Raw genomic sequence first — 21,198 nt, 5'->3', positions numbered from 1 at the left:
TCTGTGTCTTCTTGGAAGTACTAGCCTCACCCTCAGCTTGTGGCCTTGATCTTTTTTTTCCTACATCTCCTTTGCCACATGTTCTTGCATTATAGCCCATCTGCTTGCACTCGCTGCACTTCACAGAGCTGTGTCTCTTGGCCTTCTTAGCTTCATTCACACCTCTCTTCCTCTGTTTTGGAGGTCTGCCAGCACCTCTTTTCTTGTTTGGAGGATGAATCAGTGGGAGGTTGAAATCTGGCCATTGAGATTGATCAAGCATGGAGTGGATATGCTCAGCATAAGTTGCCTTGTAAGCTGCCCCCTTGTATTAATCAGAGATATAGGCCACAGGGTCAACTCTCTCATTGTACATAACTCTCAATTCATGCTTGCAAGGGATACCACATCCTTGCCACTTGCCACACCCACAACTTAACCTAGCCAAGTTGATTGGGAAAGTGACATTACCATCTGTCACTTCAAACTCCCCTCCTCCACATGATGTTGCATGGCAGAATCTAGAATCCCCAATCCTACTTTCCAGCACCTTTGTAGCATAATCAGTGAGGTGCCTAGGCTCCATATCAATAGCCTTGTCAAACCTTGCACCAATCCTCTTCATTGACCACACTCTTATAGCTGAAAAAAGTGAAGCAAATTATTAGAGCAATAATAGTACAGATAGAAGGAAAATTGAAAAAAAAAATAAAATTTGCAATTGTATACCTTGAAGTAGGTTGAGCACAGGTAGATCTCTGTGAGATTTTGTGCAGGCATTGAAACTTTCCACAAAGTTTTTGGTGTTGTGATCACAACTGATTGTTGTGTCAAACATATGCCTAGACCATTGCTATGTGGTGTTATCTAGATAGGCAGCATCATCTTTATCATGAGCCAATATCTTCCCCATTGCTTTGTTGAACACATATTTGTTGTAGGCATTTGCAGCAACCCAGAATAGTTTGTGGAAGGCTGATCCACTCCAGCCCATGTTCTTGCAGTTCATATATAAGTGCTGGCAGCAGACCCTCCTAGTAGCCTTGGGAAACACCCCATGCACAGCAGCATCAACCCCTCTCATCCTATCACTAATGAAGCACCAATCTTCCTTGTTGCAACCTTCTTTTTTAAAGCACAACCTTAAGTTCCTAAAAAAGTACTCCCATGATTCTGTGCTCTCAGTATCAACAATCCCATATGCAATCAAAAAGATTTCATTATTACCATGTACACCTAGAGCAGACAACAGAATCCCCTTATAATAGCCACTCAAGTGTGCTCCATCAATGCCTATCAAAGGCCTACATCCCCTTAAAAAGCCCCTCACTTGTGCTGCAAATGAAAAAAAACAGGCCTTGAAAGTTGGAGCTACCTGACCTGTGTTGCTTGTCCATGATATAAGGGCATATGACCCTGGGTTTGTTGACTTAATCATCTCAGCATATGTGGGGAGTAAGCTATAAGCCTCAACAAACCCTCCATAAATCTCCTCCTTAGCCATTGTTTTTACCTTGTAAAACAATCTCTTCTTAACTGTCACCCTAAACTTCTCCTGAACTACCCTTTGCAAAGACTCAACAGGTATATCATGGGTTGTTTTAATGACATCCAACAGCTTCTTGCACAACCAAGCAGAAGAGACCATGGGGTTCTCCTCTAACCTCCCACAAGTGGTATGTTCCCCCTTAATGGTCTTGATGGCCCAACTGATTTTATCAGTTAATCTGGAAGCATGTATCCTCCATTCACATGCTTCCATTATGCAAGCAGCTGTAAACCTCTTATTATCAGCTTTCAATACAAGAAGACCAAAGCCTTCTTGGATGCAAAAATCCCTCAGAACCTCCAAAAACACTTCTCTTGTTGGGAAGATCAACCAGGGCTCTAGTTTAATGGACCCAAATGGTTCTTCATTCCATATCTTACCATTCCTATACAACCTGTCCATAGTTGAGCTACCATATAAGAAATCCTCAAAAGCCTTCTCAGAAACATCATCATATGCAAATGAGTCCTCATCCTCATCCACAATGAAATCCCCCAAGACATCATCATCTTCTGATTCATCCTCCTCAGCAATGAAGTCTTCATCATCACTTACTGATTCATCATCTATATCATCATCAACAAAGACCATCTTCTTTTTTCTCCTTCCAGTGCCTTCCCTCCCAGTTCCTTTAGGCTTAGGGACATAGGCGCCCTCCCTCTTAGCTGTGGTTTTAGGCACTCTAAAACCTGAGGGCCTAACCTTCTTTGCCTTTCCTTTCACCACAGAACCCTGGTCAGTTGGGGTGGGCTCAAATGGGGTATGCTCAAATTAGGTGTGTTGTGAAATAGGTGGTGATTGGGTGGGTTGTGTTTCACTGGGCACAGATGCAAAGGTTTGGGTGGGCTGTGTTTCAGTGGGCTCAGAGGGGATGGTTTGGGTGGGCTGTGTTTCAGTGGGCTGGGAGGGGGTGGGTTGAGAGGGTGTGGGCTGTGTTTCAGTGGGTTGAGAGGAGGTGGGTTGAGAGGGTGTGGGCTGTGCCTCAGTGGGCTGAGAGGGGGTGGGTTGTGCCTCAGTGAGCTGAGAGGGGGTGGGTTGTTTAGGGCCAGCCTTCTTGGGCCTTGGGGTCATTTTCTTTTTCTTGGGGGTGGCAATGGTTTTTTTTCTTGGGGTTCTCTTTGTGGGTGATGTTGTTTTGGGCTGATCATCATTTGTTTTAGTAGTTTCAGTGGGCTGTGAATCATTTGTTTTAGTAGTTCCAGTGGGCTGTGAATCCTTTGTGGGTGTTGTTGTTTTGGGTTGTGCCTCACTTGGGCTGGGGTTCTTTTGGGTTCCATGCTCAGGTTCAGGTTGTGAAAACCCAGGGACCATTTCATCAGCATCCTATGTTGAGTATACTCTCATGTACTCAACAACATCTAGATCAACAGACAGCACAGGAACCTCAATAGCAACACATAATCCAGTAGCATATTCATTCTCCTCTTCCAACCTCCTCTGCTCTTCCTCTTCTTCTTGTCTCCTCCTTTCCTCCTCCTCTTGCTCTCTCTCCCTCCTTAATATCTCTTGTACTCTCCTTATGTTCTCAAGCTTCTCCCTTTCCTCATTATCTTTCTTTGCAAGAACAAACCTAAATACATGGCAAGGGTCTGCAGTCTCCTCTACCCATACCTCAATGGTATCCATGCCTAAGCCCCACACCCAGACTTTCATCAAGTCAGAGTCAGTCCTCAACTCTATTTTCTTCTTAGTCCTAGGATTCTCAACTAACACCCTAAATAATTTAGGCAAGTACACATTCTGCTTTACTGATTCCTCCAGAAAATCCTCAAACAATCCCACTAAATGACACAAATCAGTGTCTTCTACCCTAACATCAAAATCATGACTACCAAAATGCACCAATAACCACACACCAGCCATCCTAATAAGCACATAAGATCAAAATAAAAAAGAAAGTAGAGAAAACCTAAGTACAAAGCGCAATTATACATGCAACTGATTTAACTTGAAAGAAAACAACCACAAATCACCCTAACTTACTAAGACATGCAGAAAATTATACATGGAAGTGATTTAACTTCAAACATATTTAGGCTGAAGAAAATGAAGAAAAATTTTACCTTTTCGCACTTTAAAAACCGTCGCTTTGCAATTTTTCAAGTTCTTCGCAATTCCACAAAATCGCACTTTTCCTTCAATCTTCTAATCAGATTCTTCAAGTTCACAAATATCTTACCCAGATAGCTTCCTAATGCGCACCAAATTGATGTGGAATTTTGAAAAAAATCCCCAGTTTTAGTGTTCCATGGATGAACCAAAACAGAGGAGTGGAAGATGAGGGGACGAATTTTTTGGAAGTGAACTAAAGATGTCTGACGGAACACTAACGTCCGTTAAGTCTAAGGGCATTTAATGATATTGTACAGTAACTGAGGGGTACCAGGTGAATTTTGAAAACTTGGAGGGTACCAGGTGAATTTTTTGAAAACTCGAGGGTACTTGGTGAAAAAACCGTATTAATTATGTATGCGTGTTGATGTTAGAAGAAGGATGTTATTGACACCCGATGGTAAAGAATTCCCTTTAAGTAAGGCTCGGGTTCACTAGGTGTTTGGTATTCCAATTGGGCCAAAACTTGTTCCCCTTTACGATGATGATCATGTTCATGATAAGGTGACGAGATTATGGGACTCATATGGTACACCACCCCATCTGGAGCGAGAGGGATAAAGGCAACTGCAATAAAGAAAGTTGTCGAGTCGGATTTGACCTCTGAGGTGGAGTTCAAGAAATCATTCTTGATGATGGCTTTGAATGACATAAGGTGCCCAACAACATGCCAATGGATGTCAGTCAACATTTTGCCTGTTGTTGTAGTTGGCAAAAGAGCCGTGGAATATGATTGGTGCACCTTGCTGTTAGATCACCTAACGAATTCTGTTTCAAGCTTTGCCAAACAATTCTATGTAGATGGTTTTGCCAAGGGTTGTAGGGGGTGCATGATGTTCCCGGCGGTAAGTGATAGTGAAAACTATATTATGAGTTGTAAATTTTATACTATGAAGGTATTGTACTAATGTATAGAAGTTTTAGTAGATAATATATCTTGATCGATTGAGCCGATCACCCGTTGACTAGGGGTGCATTCCCTAGATTAAGAGCGTGGAGTACCCCTGATATAAACAAGACAAAAAAGGAAGATACCCTGCCTTCAGGTGACTATGGAAAGACTGAGGTTTGATAGTGTTGTAGCTTAGTGTTGTAGCTCTAAATGTTAGAGATACAGGTGTTTGGTAAATATGACTATTGCAATGTAATTTTGTAGTTTGTCGATGTTGCTTATGGAGGGTCACATCCTCTTCAGGCCAGAGATATTATGCCATCGATAGAAGATGTGGAGGTATATTCCTTAAACATAACCATTTATAGTAATTTGTATGATGTGTATTAACATGGTGCTTTACAGGCAATGAATTGGGATCGGTTAAGGAAAGTAAAGCAGAAGATAAAGAGGGTGAAATTAAGGGATTTGCATGACAATAGGGTGCATCATGAAAATGTAGTACACCATATGAGGTGCATCATGAAAATGTGGTGCACCATGAGGCTGAAGTAGAGAATGTGGTTCGCCATGAATTTCCTGAGTTTGAGGTGGAGAATGTGGTTCATATGAATTTCCTGAGTTTGAGTTTGAGGTTGAGAATGTGATGCATCCTGAGTATACTGAGTTTAATATGGAGAATGTGGTACACCTTGAGTATGAGGTGGAGAATGTAGTACATCATGAGAAGCAGCATGATGATGGTGAGTTATTTTTTAATGTTTGTTTAGTTGATAATATTATTATATGCTTTTGACATGTTTGTAAATATTGTGTTAGATGGAGAGACATGAAGTCTGGATGTCATTGTGGGGAAGGTATTTGACATTTATGGTTGTGAGTTTATGTATGATGGTGAGCATGATGAACATTGTAGTTCATCAAACCAGTATAATGGTAGTGATCAATAATCATGAGCAGCATCATCCTAACAAGGGGCTACTTGAGGCTCATAACAAGACACCTAAAGAACCTGAGCATGGATTGGTGGGGGAGGAGGTTCCTGATAAGGGACCTGTTGATGAACCTGAGGAGGCTCGTAACAAGGCACCTAAGGAACCTGAGCATGGACTGGCGGGGGAGGAGGTTCCTAATAAGGGATCTCATGAGGAACCCGAGGCTCCTAACAAGGCACCTCATGAGGAACCTTAGGCTCCTAACAAGGGACCTAATGAACCTGACCATGGACTTTTGGGCGAGGAGGTTCCTAATAAGGGATCTCATGAGGAACCCGAGGCTCCTAACAAGGCACCTCATGAGGAACCTTAGGCTCCTAACAAGGGACCTAATGAACCTGACCATGGACTTTTGGGCGAGGAGGGACCTGTTTAGGGACCTTATGAGGAACCTGAGGCTCCTAACAAGGGACCCAATGAACCTGATCATGGACTGTTGGGTGAGGAGGGACTTGTTCACGGACCTCGGGATCCTCCTAACCATGGACCTGATGAGGGACCTAATTGTGACCAGGTTGAGCAGTAAGCTGATGATCAGGAACTTGTGGGTGAGCAACTTCAGAACATAGAACTTGACGAGGGAGTAGTGGTTTAAGACCTTGAGCAAAGTTGTAGACAAAGGAAGATGAAGTGGTCTGTGTGAAAACTAAAAGAGTACATTGAAAGTTGGCGCCCATGCCAGTACAAGCAGTATAAGGCGAAACTTGTTAATTATGTTAAAAATAATTATAGGGATAGTAAAAAGAAGGGAGGAGTGTGTTTATATTAAGTGTGAGAGAATCATTTGAGTTTGGAAAGTTGCTCAACTCTTGTACGACCTCGAGGTTGGGTTGATGACAACATGAGTTTGTTTATTCCATATTTATGTTAGATAATTGTTTTTGTTAGATTTTGTGATTATTTTGCCTAACTTCCCCTACAGTATGATGCATATTGATTAAGAATTCAAGAGCATTCGAAATAAGAAAGAACAAAGAAAGAGAACATAAGAGCTATGTATCAAACCGGTTCAAACTAGTTGAACAACCACCACTTTCCACAACCAACTTACCACCAATCAAAGACCAAACTATAACCATAAGCTTCTAGTTTGAGTCTACTTTGTGATTCAATCACTAAATCAACGTTTAAGTGAAGGAATTTAGCAAAGATTTGATAAAGGTCTAAACTGACCGGATAGAACACTTAGCACACAGCTGAGTATTTTGGGCATAAAAGTTTCAACTTTGATTCAAATGATCTAATTCCAAAAGGAGTACAAAGCTAACATATTTGTTTACATTGTGTCCAAAAATCAGCTGATTTGGACAACTATAGCTACGCCAACGAGGCCAATAAAATAGAAGAAATTAAAATTACAACCATTACAACACATCTCCTACAAACTAGCTTAGTTACCCTATTGGAAGTTACAAATCAGAAAAACTACCAATGGAATATTAAAGTACATATATTAAACTAAATATCCCCAAAATCTTGAGCCATTTGCAGTAGGAATGATTGTTGCCCAAAAAGCTTCAAAAGGAAGGCTGGTGGACACTGGAGCTGGGCAGATTGCTTTCCTTGGCATGAAGCACTCTCCTTTCATTTGCTATGGCTTCTTTCACCCATGTGAAGTTCACATGGCTTTATACACTTCCTTAAGTCTTCATTCAGATGGAGGTGGCATCCAAAAGGCGACAAAAACATCTTCCTAAAGCTTGCTTAGAACCGGATTACAAGAAGCTAAACTAGCTTAGCTCTTAAACATGATTAGCTTAGCTTAAACATGTAATTAGGCTAGTTAATCACTACTAAACTTGATTACCAATACATAATGATGATTAAGGTGTCATTAGTACTAGTTAATCTTGCTTAAGTAGAGATTAACAAATGATTAACCTAATTAAGATGCTTAAGTAGAGTTTAGGGAAAACCGAGCTTGTTCTTGCTCATTACCACTTGGAGTAGAGCAAATTAAGCCCTTGAAAACCTTTTTTATTCTCAAAACTAACCATAACCAATAATTAAATAAACTTATTAAAAACTTTGGATTGGTTAGCTTAGAGCAGCTAGATGCGTATGCATCATACTCCCCTTCTTGAAAGAAGATTCGTCCTCGAATCGTGTAAGTGCTTTTTGGACATCGAAAGCTTGAACTTTCACCAACAACTCAAAAGTGAAGATCAAGAATTGGAAGAAGATTTCAAATTTCCTATAATATTATCTGAAAATCTTGTTTTGCAGAACATATTGAAGATGAAAAGGGACAAGAAGAGGAGATTGTTGGTGAAAGTTCAAGCTTTCGATGTCCAAAAAGCACTTACAAGATTCGAGGACGAATCTTCTTTCAAGAAGGGGAGTATGATGCATACGCATCAAACTGCTCTAAGATAACCAATCCAAAGTTTTTAATAAGTTTATTTAATTATTGGTTATGGTTAGTTTTGAGAATAAAAAAGGTTTTCAAGGGCTTAATTTGCTCTAATCCAGGTGGTAATAAGCAAGAACAAGCATAGGAAGGAAGTTCTTTACAAGCCAGGTGATCTAGTGTGGTTACATCTAAGGAAGGAGAGATTCCCTACAAGGAGAAAGAACAAGCTAATGCCACGAAGTGATGGACCTTTCAAAGTGCTAGAGAAGATCAACAACAATGCATACAAGATAGAATTGCCAGATGAAATGGGAAACATCTCTGCAACATTCAATGTTGGTGATTTAGCTCCATATCTTGCAGATGAATCTGAATTACAAGAAGACCTTTTCGAACCTGAGGAGAATGATGCAGGAGCATCTAGCTTAAACAACCAAGGTCTTCTTCTACATGATCATAAGGAGAACATGGTGAAGGAAGTTCAAATAGAACAGGAACCTTGGCATGAAGCACTCTCCTTTCATTTGCTATGGCTTCTTTCACCCATGTGAACTTCACATGGGCAAAGAAGCACCAACAAATGAGAGAAGAGAGCTTCATTGCAAAGAACTCTAAGCTGCCAGCATCTCACGTCCAGCAGCTTCATTTTCTTCTGTTTTGGGCAAGGCTTTTTACTTCTCCAATTGGCTTCAAATTTTGAAGATATTTAGTTTAAGATATGTATTTTAATGTCCAATAGGTAGTTTTTCTGTTTTCCAACGTCCTATAGGGTAACTTAGCTAATCATTAGAAGTGTGCTGTAAGAGTTTTAGTTTTTGTTTCTCTTAGTTTATTATCCTAGTTGGCATAGCAAATGGCGTCGAAATGAGATGAACTTTGGACATGTTGTAGCCATATAAGTTAACTTTGTAATCATTTTGGAATGAGATCATTTGAATCAAAGTTGAAACTTTTATGCTCAAAATACTCAGCTGTGTGCTAAGTGTTATTTCCGATCAGTTTAGACCTTTATCAAATCTTTGCTAAATTCCTTCACTTAAACGTTGATTTAGTGATTGAATCACAAAGTAGACTCAAGCTAGAAGCTTATTGTTATAGTTTGGTCTTTGATTGGTGGTAATTTGGTTGTGGAAAGTGGTGGTTGTTCAACTAGTTTGAACCGGTTTGATACAAAGCTCTTATGTTCTCTTTCTTTGTTCTTTCTTATTTCGAATGCTCTTGAATTCTTAATCAATATGTATCACAGTATGTGAGGGTGGCATCATTGATACGCACCATAGTGTGGGATAAATGGTTCAAGAGGAGGAGTAGAAGGTTTATACTCGATACGACATTTGCGGCAAAATTATATAACTTGTACGAATGTAGTTGCAATTTTTCAATTATTTGTGACTCCATTATTATTTTTGAGATACGAGTTATCCAACATGGGGACCTATTAGAGAATGACAACTCTCCTGTCATACAAAGAGTCATTAAGTCATACACGAAACGCATGATGAGGACTAGCTACAAGAGAATATCGCATGTATGTGAAGTTGTTATTATAGTAATTTGTGTGTATTATACTAATTCATTAATATATTGTTATTGAGCCAGATGCCTAAAAATCTACTACATAGTTACAAAGCATGTGTAATGTATGTGCTGAATATTGATACTGAACCAGGTGCCTACAAATCTACTAGTTAAAGTGTTTTAAAATGTTGAAACTCCACTAAACTCCAAACTAAGTACTAGTACTAGTACTAGTCTTCTTTACTTCTGTTGCATACTTAAGGTATTATATATTTTCATCCTATATGTTTACTGTAAGTTTTGAACTTAGTATGTTCATAAATGAAAAGTGAAAAATGTTATCCATTAAAAATGTGTTTGTTTCCACGTTACGAAAATGTATGTTTTTGTTCCTGTACTAGAGAATAAGCATTGGTGGTGTGAGGCGTACTCTCCTAATAGGGAAGAGGTATTAGTGATTGATTCGATGGAGCCAAAAAGTGGTTCAGAATGTCATCATATAACATTGACAAAGTTGGTATGTGGTGTTATTGGAACATGTAAACTATGAAATACATTATATGTTTATCAAACAAATTTGTTGTCAAATGTAGGCATATGTAATAGACACGGTTTTTGGTTTCGTGGCCAGCTCGTGGGAACCGGGCCGAATTCATGATTAACCCACAGTTTCATAGGACATGATTATACAAGATGACATGTATGTTTCCAAATATAATTTACTATTTATTACTAATAAATCTCACGGTTTACTGAGTTTTCAATACTAATAAACAGACAAAGTTGTGGCGTTCATATGTTGCTTGCAATCAAAACGTGCGCGGATCGCTTTGTGAGAAAGTATACATGGTAAGATTCTTACATGTTATAACTAATATATCATATTGTTAGTTGCTCATATTGCTTGATGAAAACATCTGCTAACATTGATTGCAATTGAAAGGATAACATGTTTAAGGAACGACAACGACTATTATGCGAAGATGTAATATCAGATGAGAATGAAGCGTGAGACAATGTTATTGAACTTATATCTGGTAGTGGAACATAAGGACCGACTATGAATTGTATATTTTTTCCATGAAATTGTTACGTTAGGATGTGCATCTCTTCCACTACAAAAAGGAAGTTCAATTGTCATAATTTTTATTTTTTGGGGATGATCATCTATATAAATTTTGTTGTGGGGATTTCGGCTAAAGTTGTTGATCCAAATGAATCATCACATTTATATTTATTATCTCCAAATATCAGCTGTTGGGCCAAAATTAAGTCTATTACGCAAATCACAGTATTTCAGTCCATAACAATTTTCTTTAACTAAATGGAAATATATATTTCAACACAAACTGACTTAATGGGCTATAAAACTTTGCATATAATAAAGCAAGACCATAACAATTTTCTTTTACTAAATTGACAAATATATTACAACATAAACTGACTTAATGGGCTATAAAACTTTGCATATCATAAAGCAAGCCCATAACAATTTTCTTTAACTATATGGACAAATATGTTACAATACAAACTGATTTAATGGCTATAAAACTTTGCATATAATAAAGCAAGCCCTTAACAATTTTCTTTAACTAAATGGACAAATATGTCCGAATATGTTAGCTTATGAATAAGCGAACCTAGCTAAAATTGACATTTGACACATATGTCCAAAGCCCAAAAAAATTTGCTTCTTAATAATCAGCCATCAAAGCAATTTGCTTCTTAGTAAGCAAAGATAGTTAAATGGACACATATGTCCTTACAGTAATGCCTCTATTACACCGATCCAATTGTTACAACCACTGTTTTGTGTAATAACGTTCACTTCCCCGCCCCTACGTGCGGTGGTGTTAAGCATCATAAGTCCTCCACTTGGTTGTATTGGTTGCGCACAACCCTTGTGCATTAATTTTCCGACTGCTATCTTCCCCATAATTGAACTCGTTCTAGTGTTGAGTATAATACATGCCGAAATCTTGACAATTTCAGGCGGCTATGTTGACATGTGTCATTATTTTTCGACAAATCTTCTGGTCTCTTCACACTTTCTTTTTTTCTTAGATTGATTGACGATGCTGAGCTGCAAATAATATGTCCTTCCATCACAGGCGTCTGTTGTCGTTTGCTTCGTTGCAGCAATGGCGTTTATGGTTAAAGATGTTTCCTTCAATGGAACCCGCACAACAACCACCTCGTTTGTGAAGCTCCGCATTATAATTTCGTGTGAACTCGATTCCATGATAGTCACTCTTTCCCTCAATGGAAGGCCCAGTGGTAAACATATATCCATCAAGTGAATGTTGCTGACTATGTTCTCCCTATTTGAATTTTATAGCATCCATGATATGAATATCTTCTAGGACTTAGGCAGCAAAACCAAATCTCCGATGTCCGGACACGCGTATGGGAACATGACCTCGTTTGTGCCTATGTGTACCAGGTCACCAATGGAACCTAATTCTTCATTGTTTATTTTCAGCACTGCTGAAACAAAATCGCTTATAGTTATTGAGTGGATGTCTAACCACCTTTTTGAACTATTTAGTCACCTGGCCTTGGCGATGCTCTGCGCACCAAACGCCATGTTTGCGATGACGAATTTGCGACGTCTTGTTGAAGCTGGGTTGCCATGGGCAACCGCTGGTGACAACAAACGTCACACTTTGTGTTTTCTAATGCTTTCATTTTCTATAACCATTGTATTTTGTTTTAGTGTGGAGGGGGTGATTATGGAGGGATTATGGAGTGGAGGGTCGGGGTGATTTCATTTTTATAATGGGACCTTAATGTGGGGCGCAAAAAGTTTGGAAAATTTAGTTGGAAATTCTTTTTTTGGCGGGACACCACTTCCTTGTCATGCATATTGTAATAACATGTTCTTCACTTCTTGTTTAGGACAACAAGTGAAGTTCCTAAAAGAGTTCTTATAAGGAACACAACTAGAGCGATACCTAGGTACATCCTATGAGGAACATTGAATATGAAGTTCTGGAGCAGTTCCCGAGTGGGAGCAGCAATATAACGTTTCAGAGTTGAAACAAGAAGTTCCTGAGCAGGAACTATGAGTGCGAAGTTTCTTAAAGGAACTAGCACACGAAGTTCCAAAGGTGGAGCTATAAACATACCGTTCTTGAGTTGGAGCATGAAGGCAAAAAATATGAGTTTATTTTCTAGGATATGTAAGTATGTGGAAATGTGAAAGGTAATGGAACAAGGTCTAAAGGAACTCATAAGGGCAAAGAAACTCGTGGAACTTAGAGTCAAAAGTATTTAAGAGTCAATAAATCTGATGCATATTATCTTATAAGAATTTATTTAGAGTTTTTTCTTAATAAATCTCTACTGGTTAATATTTATAAATAATATGCATTGTTGTTTTAGATTAGTTTTAGTTAGAAATAAAGATAAGTTTTAGTTTTAAAATAAAAGATAAGTTTTAGTTTTAAAATAAAAGATAAGTTTTAAATAAATAGGTTTAATAAATCATTTCTTTAGGAATCTGATTTTAATTAATTTAATTTTATCTTTTCAGTTTTTGGAAATAAAAGCTAGATTTATAATACGTATAATGAGTGTTGTTAAAGAAATTGTTTGTTTGTTCCTCTCTAAGGAACAGGCGTAGTAGTCTATTAATCTAAGTTAAAGGAACTAACTATAAAAAGGAACTACATTTAGGATGAAGCATTACAACGGTACAGTTATGTCAGTTGAGTAAATTATGCCTAGATTATAGGTAATCGTTTTATTTAAGGAAAAATTGATTTTATGGAAAATCTTTTTAAGGAAAAGATTTTATTTTTCAAAGATAATAAAATTTTTTCTTTTTAGGAAAATTTAAAGATAATATTTTTATAAAAGATTTTAATTTGTATAATAATTAAAATGTTTTTAATTAAATCAGATTTTCAATTTAATGCTTAAAGTGGTTGCTAAAATTAAGGAGCAGTAACTTAATTCTCTCCCACGTTTAACAGTGATCATGGAGATCATGGGATGATAAGGAATGTGTTCCTCCGGGTAAGGAACATCATGGGATAATGGTTTAACCACTAACACATGATTAATCCCACGTTCATTCTAAAAGACTGCTATAAATATACAAGTTCAATTGAGTTTCAAATTGTCTGACTGGTGTCTTTCCATAGTGTTAGACTTATGTCATTCCATAAGTTTGGCTTAAGGAATAGCGTTACAAAAGAATTATATTTTTTAATCCTTGTTTGAGTCAGTTCCTTGTGAGTTTCAATTCCTACGAGTGCCATGTTCCTTTACAGTTATTCAGTTTCTATATACTAGATTAAACCAAATTATCAAGCGTCTGTATTTGAGTTTGGGTTAAAGGGTTTGAGTGAACTCTTGTAATGGGAACTTGGTAAAGGGTTTGAGTGAATTCTTGTATCAAGTTCGAGTTAGGAACTTGAGTAAGTTCGAGTTGGAACTTGAGTAAGTTCTTGTTTGTATGCTAGACTTAGGGTAAGTCTATCTAGGGGTGAAGGGTTTGAGTAAAGGTGTGGGAACTCTTGAAAGACTTAGAGTTAAGTCTAGAGTATAGAGTGGAGATTGTGAGAGAGTTGGAGTTCCGAGTGGAACTTGAGTATGTAATAGGTTGAATCATAGGAGATTTCCTATTATAGTGAAGAGTTTAAATCTGAGTAGGTCGTGGTTTTTCTTCTTGTATTAGAAACAAGATTTTCACGTAAAAATCTCTCTTGCACTTTCAGTTCCTTATTGCTTATATTTTAAATTCCGCATTATTTGGGCAATAAGTTCCACACTATAATTCACCCCCTCTCTTGTAGTGTTCCTAGTGAAATAACAAATTTTATTATTCGCAGTTTATTGATAGTATAACACTTGTTACAAGTGATAAAGGAAGCTATATTTGCCATTTAAACTTGTTAAAGCGTTTGATCACTTTCATCCCCTTCCTCTATACTCTCAAATATTAACATGGCCACTTACTCACCGATCAACTATGACCCCAGCAAAGGATGGGTTTTCACTGAACACCCTGACGTTGCCATTTACGCAAGTCCTTCCCCCATGAAGGTACCAAATTTTTTCTCAAATAACTGGGATTTTCACTTGTATCATGAGTGGTTTGGGTACATAGGATCAGGCCCTGAAGACTTAAGGATGCAAGTTCGATACTCTAACCAAAAATTTCCCAGCTTTAAAGAGTTCCAATCTTTGTATCATGGAGCGAGAAGGTGAGGAAACGGTGGTTGGTCATCTTCCTAACCGGTACAACATCGTTCAGGTGACGCCGACCTTCCATGTGTTCGTGGACCGGACTTTTGATAAGATCGACGAAGAAGGCTATGCAAGAATACTTCCAGATTCACAAGCATTATATTAGACCCAAGGCCCACTCTAATACATGCAAAGGTAATTCATTTGCTATGTGAAGTTAAGGTGAAGCTTGCAATAGGGAAGTACAGAGACGCGGTTCACATGATGCATGTGGCTTGTCCATAATTAGAAATAATTGTCCATGCATCATCATCCAGCAAGTTGTGAAGAACATTGATTTCAACTTCAAATTGGTAAGTATCACAGATAGTAACACTAACTTTAATCTATTTCCACAACATACACCTATTTTATTTTGGAATACTAAGGGGGCATCAAGAAAATCCTTTGCTCAAAATTTTAGAGAACTTGTTGGTCTGTTGCAGCCAAGGTTCATTGTTCTTTTAGAAACAGGAGTGAATGAGGTCGAGTTTAGTTCTATCCATAAGAGGTTGGGGTCGGATATGAAATGGTTTTATCTCGAAGCTGATGGGTTGACCAATGGAATCGTTCTGATGTGGTGTGAGAGGAAAGTGTTGCTTGATATTGGCGGTAGATACCCCGGGCTGAGGGTCGAGATCCAGGTTAACATGAGGGTAAGACTCTAAAAATTCAATTTCTAAATTTTTTTTTATGTACTTTACATATTATTAAGTTCTTAAAATTTAATTTAATTATTTAATCAGCCTAAACAAAGACCCCTTGGCCGGAAAAGAATGTATGGAGCATGAAGACGTATGTGAACAATGAAGTTATTAGGATGAGGATGGTCATCAAGTTTAAAATATGTTATGTAGTTTTTGTATGTTTCTGTATTAAGGTATCTTATTGATGCTGAACTATTATGATCCTCTATACATTTGGATTAAGTTATCTTGTATGTTGAACTTAACTTTTATGATCCACTAAATATTTGGGTTTAAGTTGCTTTGTTATTGCTTAACCTTTATGATTCACTAAATATTAGGATTCAGGTAGAAATATTATTAGTTTACTTTTCAGAAGTTAACAAATTGGGGGTTTAGGGTTTAGGTTCCTCTTAATAGGGAATTTTAAAAACAAATAAGTTCTTAATCAGATTAGTATAGTAATAACTAATAAGGTGGTATAGTAATAACAAATAAGTTCTTAATCAAATTAGTATAGTAATAACTAATAAGGTGATATAGTAAAAACAAATAAGTTCTTAATCAGATTCGTATAGTAATAACTAATAGGAAAAATTGTCAAGAATAAGTTAACCTTTGCGTTGACCGCTTTTGACAAGTCAACCTTCATTTATTCCAGTAGCAAGTAAAGCTTGTACATGAATTAGCTTTTAACGAGTTTTTTTTACTTATGACCTGAACAACCCCTACAATTTTGTTCAGTTTTAAGTTTTTCACGGAACTTTTATAAAATTCAAGCAGTGCAAATATGTTCTAGAGAACAATTTAATGAGTTTTAGAATACACACTTTTTAAAACTGAACAAAATTGTAGGGGTTGTTCAGGTCATAAGTAAAAAAACTTGTTAAAAGCTAATTCATGTACAAGCTTTACTTGCTACTGGAATAAATGAAGGTTGACTTGTTAAAAGCGGTCAACGCAAAGGTTGACTTATTCTTGACAATTTTTCCTAACTAATAAGGTGGTATTGTAATAACAAATAAATTCTTAATCAGATTAATTAGTATAGTAACAACTAATATGGTGGTATAGTAATAATAAATAAGTTCTTAATCAGATTAGTATAGTAATAACTAATAAGGTGGTATGTAATAACAAATAAGTTCTTAATCAAATTAGTATAGTAATAACTAATAAGGTGGTATAGTAATAACAAATAAGTTCTTAATCAGATTAGTATAGGAATGACTAATAAGGTGGTATAGTAATAACTAATAAGTTCTTAATAAGTAAAGTATAGTAGTAGCAAATATTTTATTGTTTCATTTTACTTACTAGTAGATTTGCAAAATCAAGTTTGTATATATAAATTACCTCTATTAATCAGTAGTCAACTTTACCTTTATTAAAAGTGGGCTGACACGCCTAGTAGGAAGGACGAGGTGTGTTGCAGGCGTCAAAACAGTTGTAGGAGTGCATGCCATTGTAAACCAATACACACCAACTAAAAGCTGAGTTTCTGCCTATATAAATGGCCCAAACCATTATAACTTCACACCAGAATCCACTGACCCAAAACAAATCAAATTACAACTATAATGCCATAATACAATCAAGTAATGGGAAATTATTTACAGTGGCCCATGGAAACATTGAAGCCCATTTTACCAATCAACCTATGTGCAAGTCAACAAAGATTGACATTAAAATGCAATTGTGTGGACGACGTGTTAAGAGGAGGCTTTCCTACTCGTGTAGTCTCCAAATTATTTGGGGAAAGTGGAACTGAAAAAACGCAAATGTGTATTCAACTTGTTGTATCAATCCAGCTTTCACCATGTCATGGAGGGGTATTTGGGTCTGCAGTCTTCATTCATAGCAATTGTCTTTTCTCATCCAATCGACTACACCAAATCATGACAAGTTTCAAAACTTTGTACAACGATCACCAACACAATTACCTTTTTATAGACCATGTAATTGTGAAGCGAGTTGAAGAGTCTAAGGCGTTTATAGATGCCATGCACACTTTAGTACTTTTATGCGAACAAGCGACAAATACGTCACGACACATCCGAGGAATTGTAGTGGACTCAATTGCTTCTATTTATTCAATGCGACTTCAACAATAACGGTATTGATTTGGTGGCAAGGTCAAAACTCTTGTTCAAAGTCTCCGCAAAACTCAGAGAAATCGCAATGAAGTTCAACCTCGCTGTCATTGTTACAAATGATGTGCGCGACTCTATATATGACATCTTGTTTACAACAAACAAGATTGTGTTGAGGTCCTCGAACTGGCCGATTGCTCCTGCACTAGGACTTGCATGGTCAAATTGTGTCAGTAATAGGTTCTTCTCGAGTATTGGATACTAGGGGTGTGCAAAAATATCCGATCCGAAATATCCGATCCGAAAATCCGTCGATCCGATCCGAAATTCCGGATATCCGATCCGATTTTTAGATTTCGGATTTTTTGGGATCGGGTATCCGGAAAAAATTTCGGGTTTTCGGATCGGATACGGATCGAGATTTTTCAAAAATGTCAACGAACACGATCCGATAATCCGGTATCCGATCCGAAAACCCGGTGATCCGATCCGAAAAGTTCGGATATCCGAAAATTTCGGATCGGATTCGGATCGCAATTCTCCGATCTGAAATTTTCGGATATCCGAATTTTCGGATCGGATCGGATCCGATATCCGACATTGAACACCCCTATTGGATACATGCATGATAAACGGGTAAGGACCTAGCTTCAAAGTTTTGTACTCTCCATATTTGCCGAATTCAGGGTGTCGATTTGTTATTGATGAGAATGGAGTGAAGGGCGAATAATTGTTTTAATATAAATGTAGTTTTCGTTATATGTCACATAATGTAGTTTTAATGACGCCATTAGCTTTAACATTTTCTAACATTAGTTTTCGCAATGTAATGTTTCATTATTATGTCACATAAGTACTCATGTTTTTTGACCATAATACAAATGAATTATACATACAAAAAAGTACGTGGCTGTTGTTTACATTTCAAAGCACCTGAGTACACTTTCATTTACTCCTTCATCATCATAAATCGAACTAAGACCACAATGGGCTCTCTACGCCAAGTCAGGCCACGCACTCATTGTAGGTGGGCCATTCCCATCATCAACATCTTCCTCGTCAACCTACAATAAATAATAGAATGAATCATAAATCAGTATATGTACATAACATACCAAAACACTATAGTTCTTCTCCATACCTTTTTGCTCGCAGCAGCAGCTACCTTCCCCTTCTTCTTCCCAGTTTGTTTCTTCTAAATGCAAGAAGGGATACGTTCAGAACGACAACCTTTTCTAGCCTTTCGTGGAGGGTCTTCAACATTTTCACGTACATGGCCTTCTTCCACAACCGAAGACAAGTTCTCGCTTGGAATGACATTCATGGGTTTACATATTGAAGGAGGTGTAATATTTCTATTGTTCGCTCTTACTGTGGATGATGGGGTACCAACATTGTTTGTTCCACTGGCCTTCATTCTCATGGCATGCCTCTGGTGTAATCGAACATCCAACAATTGTAAGGTTTCTACTACCTCTTCCACATCCCTATAATTTGTCGCTTTCAAACATATTGGGTCAAACATCACCATTATCTTATCTTAACATATAACCTCTTCAGTTTTCGACGGATCATGGTATGCAACTTTATTTATAGTATGCTTTCGAATAAAATCCTTTCGCCACCGCGTTAGAATGTATTTTTCTGGAATATCCATGTTGTTAAGCATATCACAAAGATTAATCACTTGTCTACAATGAATCCCATGAGTCTCGAATAACTTACACTCACAACATGCTTCGGTACTAGCCACGTCAATTCTCACTGTAGGGACTTCTTTCTTTGACTTCTTGCATATCACCCAAACTGTATCTGCAAATGTGTGCTCGTGAACATTGTCATCTACTTCTCTACTACCTTGTCAATAAACATACAACATTTTCATGCACTTTGATTGGACTTTTTTGAACTTAGAATCCGTATAGACTTTTTGAAATACCAACTCCGCCTTAAACTTTGTTACACGTTGTCATTTATATCGACAAGTATTAGCATCGGCCACCTTTTCGGAGTTAGTTCGACTCTCCATTGCGTTGCAATATTGCTCGACAAAATATTAGTATTCTTGTGTACATACCCGTCAAAAAAACTATTGACACTCTCCGAGCGCTGAGTTGTCTTCATCCCAACCCAAGACAAATGGTTCAAGTATGCTGGCACCCACATACATCTCTCCTCATACAGACCTAACAGCGACAAATAACATAACATCAATTATTTACTTATACAACCAGTAACTTATTATACACTAAATATATTACACTATTATACAACTACTAACAAACCTTTTACTTATTATACAACCAATTGCAAACCTTTCAATTGTTATGCTAACCTTACACTAGCACAAAAACCAACAAAACATATTACAATTTCATATTTACTTTATATCAACTTTATATATTTCCAAACACTTGTATATTACCCACAAAAATTATGTAGTTGATATACCATCCATAAATTTACCACTTTATCTACCTATATGCATTTTCTATTTTCCACACACTTACTTTAATTTTTAATATTATACCAAACACTATATAACTACTAAATTTTACCAAAAGTATATCAACTACAGAATTTTTCAATACTATATAATGTAAATCTACGGCAGTAGCTGACTAGCTATATACCAAACTCTATACAAGAATGCATCAATAGGTTGCTTACTCTATAAATTGTTTTATCAACAATATATCAACTACACCAATTTATCATTTACTACAAACTCTGCCAAATATGCAATAGCTGACTAGCTTCATATAATGCAAATACCATGACACCATGACAAGCAACTATCATGCACTAATATTTATAATATTCATAAATATTTATATTATTCATAATGTATTACCTTCAAGCCACGTATCTTCTCCAAGACCATACTTCTCAATAATATCCACCATGATATATCAAATTCTTCTTCAGACACTCTATCGTATATGGCTTGGTGAAGCTCTTCCTTGAATTCTTTGTACTTCTTATACATCCCCAACTTCTTACTAAAATTTGTAAGTATGTGCCATAAGCACCCCCGGGATGGCATGTACCTTGCATAACATTACCTAATGCCTTACGCATCGCCACATCTTGATCAATGAGATAACATTTTTTAGCTTTGCCTCCCATACACTTCAACCAAGTGCTAAATATCCATCTATAGGTTTCCGCATCCTCATGTGATACTAATGCACAACTTAATAATATGATTTAACCATGATGGTTAACTCCCACAAAGTTTGCAAATGAAAGATCATAATCATTTCTCAAGTAAGTAGCATCAAAGCACACCACATCACCAAAATAATCATAAGCCGCCCGACTTCTAGCATCTACCCACAAAACATCCTTCATTCTACCCTCCTCATCTAATCGATGCCTATGGAAGAATTTTGATTGTTGACCGTCATTCTATCAAAGTACAGTAACATAGCATTTTCATCACCATCCTTGAATTTCAATCTCCTCTCCTTTGCAACTATTTTACGCAAATCCCTCTCCGTAAACGACACGTTCTCCAACCCATTCCTATATGAAGCTATGAATTTGTGAATCTGTGAAATCTTCACCCCTGCGGCATGATCATTAAACAACTTTCGACAGATATCTGATGTTACTTCCTCTCGACGAAACTTGCTTATGTGCCTTATCTTCCTTGGCATCGGGTTATGGTTTTGATGTTCAAGAATCACATTCCTAATTTCCCATGAACCTTCCTCGTTAACACTTGCGTACAACATTACAGGACACTTACACTTCTTTGTCTTCCTAGTTGATATTTCAACT

The 21,198-nt window shown here is 37.3% G+C and overlaps 1 protein-coding gene across 1 annotated transcript; it reads right to left on the bottom strand.

The window, feature by feature from the left end:
- Positions 1-832: 832 nt before the first annotated feature.
- LOC125493809 (uncharacterized) lies at positions 833-2,119 on the bottom strand. Its single transcript, XM_048637332.1, has one exon. The coding sequence runs from the start codon at positions 2,117-2,119 to the stop codon at positions 833-835; it is 1,287 nt and encodes a 428-aa protein (XP_048493289.1).
- Positions 2,120-21,198: the final 19,079 nt, after the last annotated feature.

This window comes from Beta vulgaris, chromosome 9, assembly GCF_026745355.1.
Source record: "Beta vulgaris subsp. vulgaris cultivar EL10 chromosome 9, EL10.2, whole genome shotgun sequence".
NCBI lineage: Eukaryota > Viridiplantae > Streptophyta > Magnoliopsida > Caryophyllales > Amaranthaceae > Beta > Beta vulgaris.
The sequence above is the reverse complement of the archived record's forward strand: the minus strand, read 5'-3'. Positions and strand labels throughout refer to the sequence as shown.

What these genes read in the sequence shown, in the direction of transcription:
- LOC125493809 (XM_048637332.1), bottom strand. Translation starts at nt 2,119, where the DNA reads ATGGTCTTTGTTGATGATGATATAGATGATGAATCAGTAAGTGATGAT.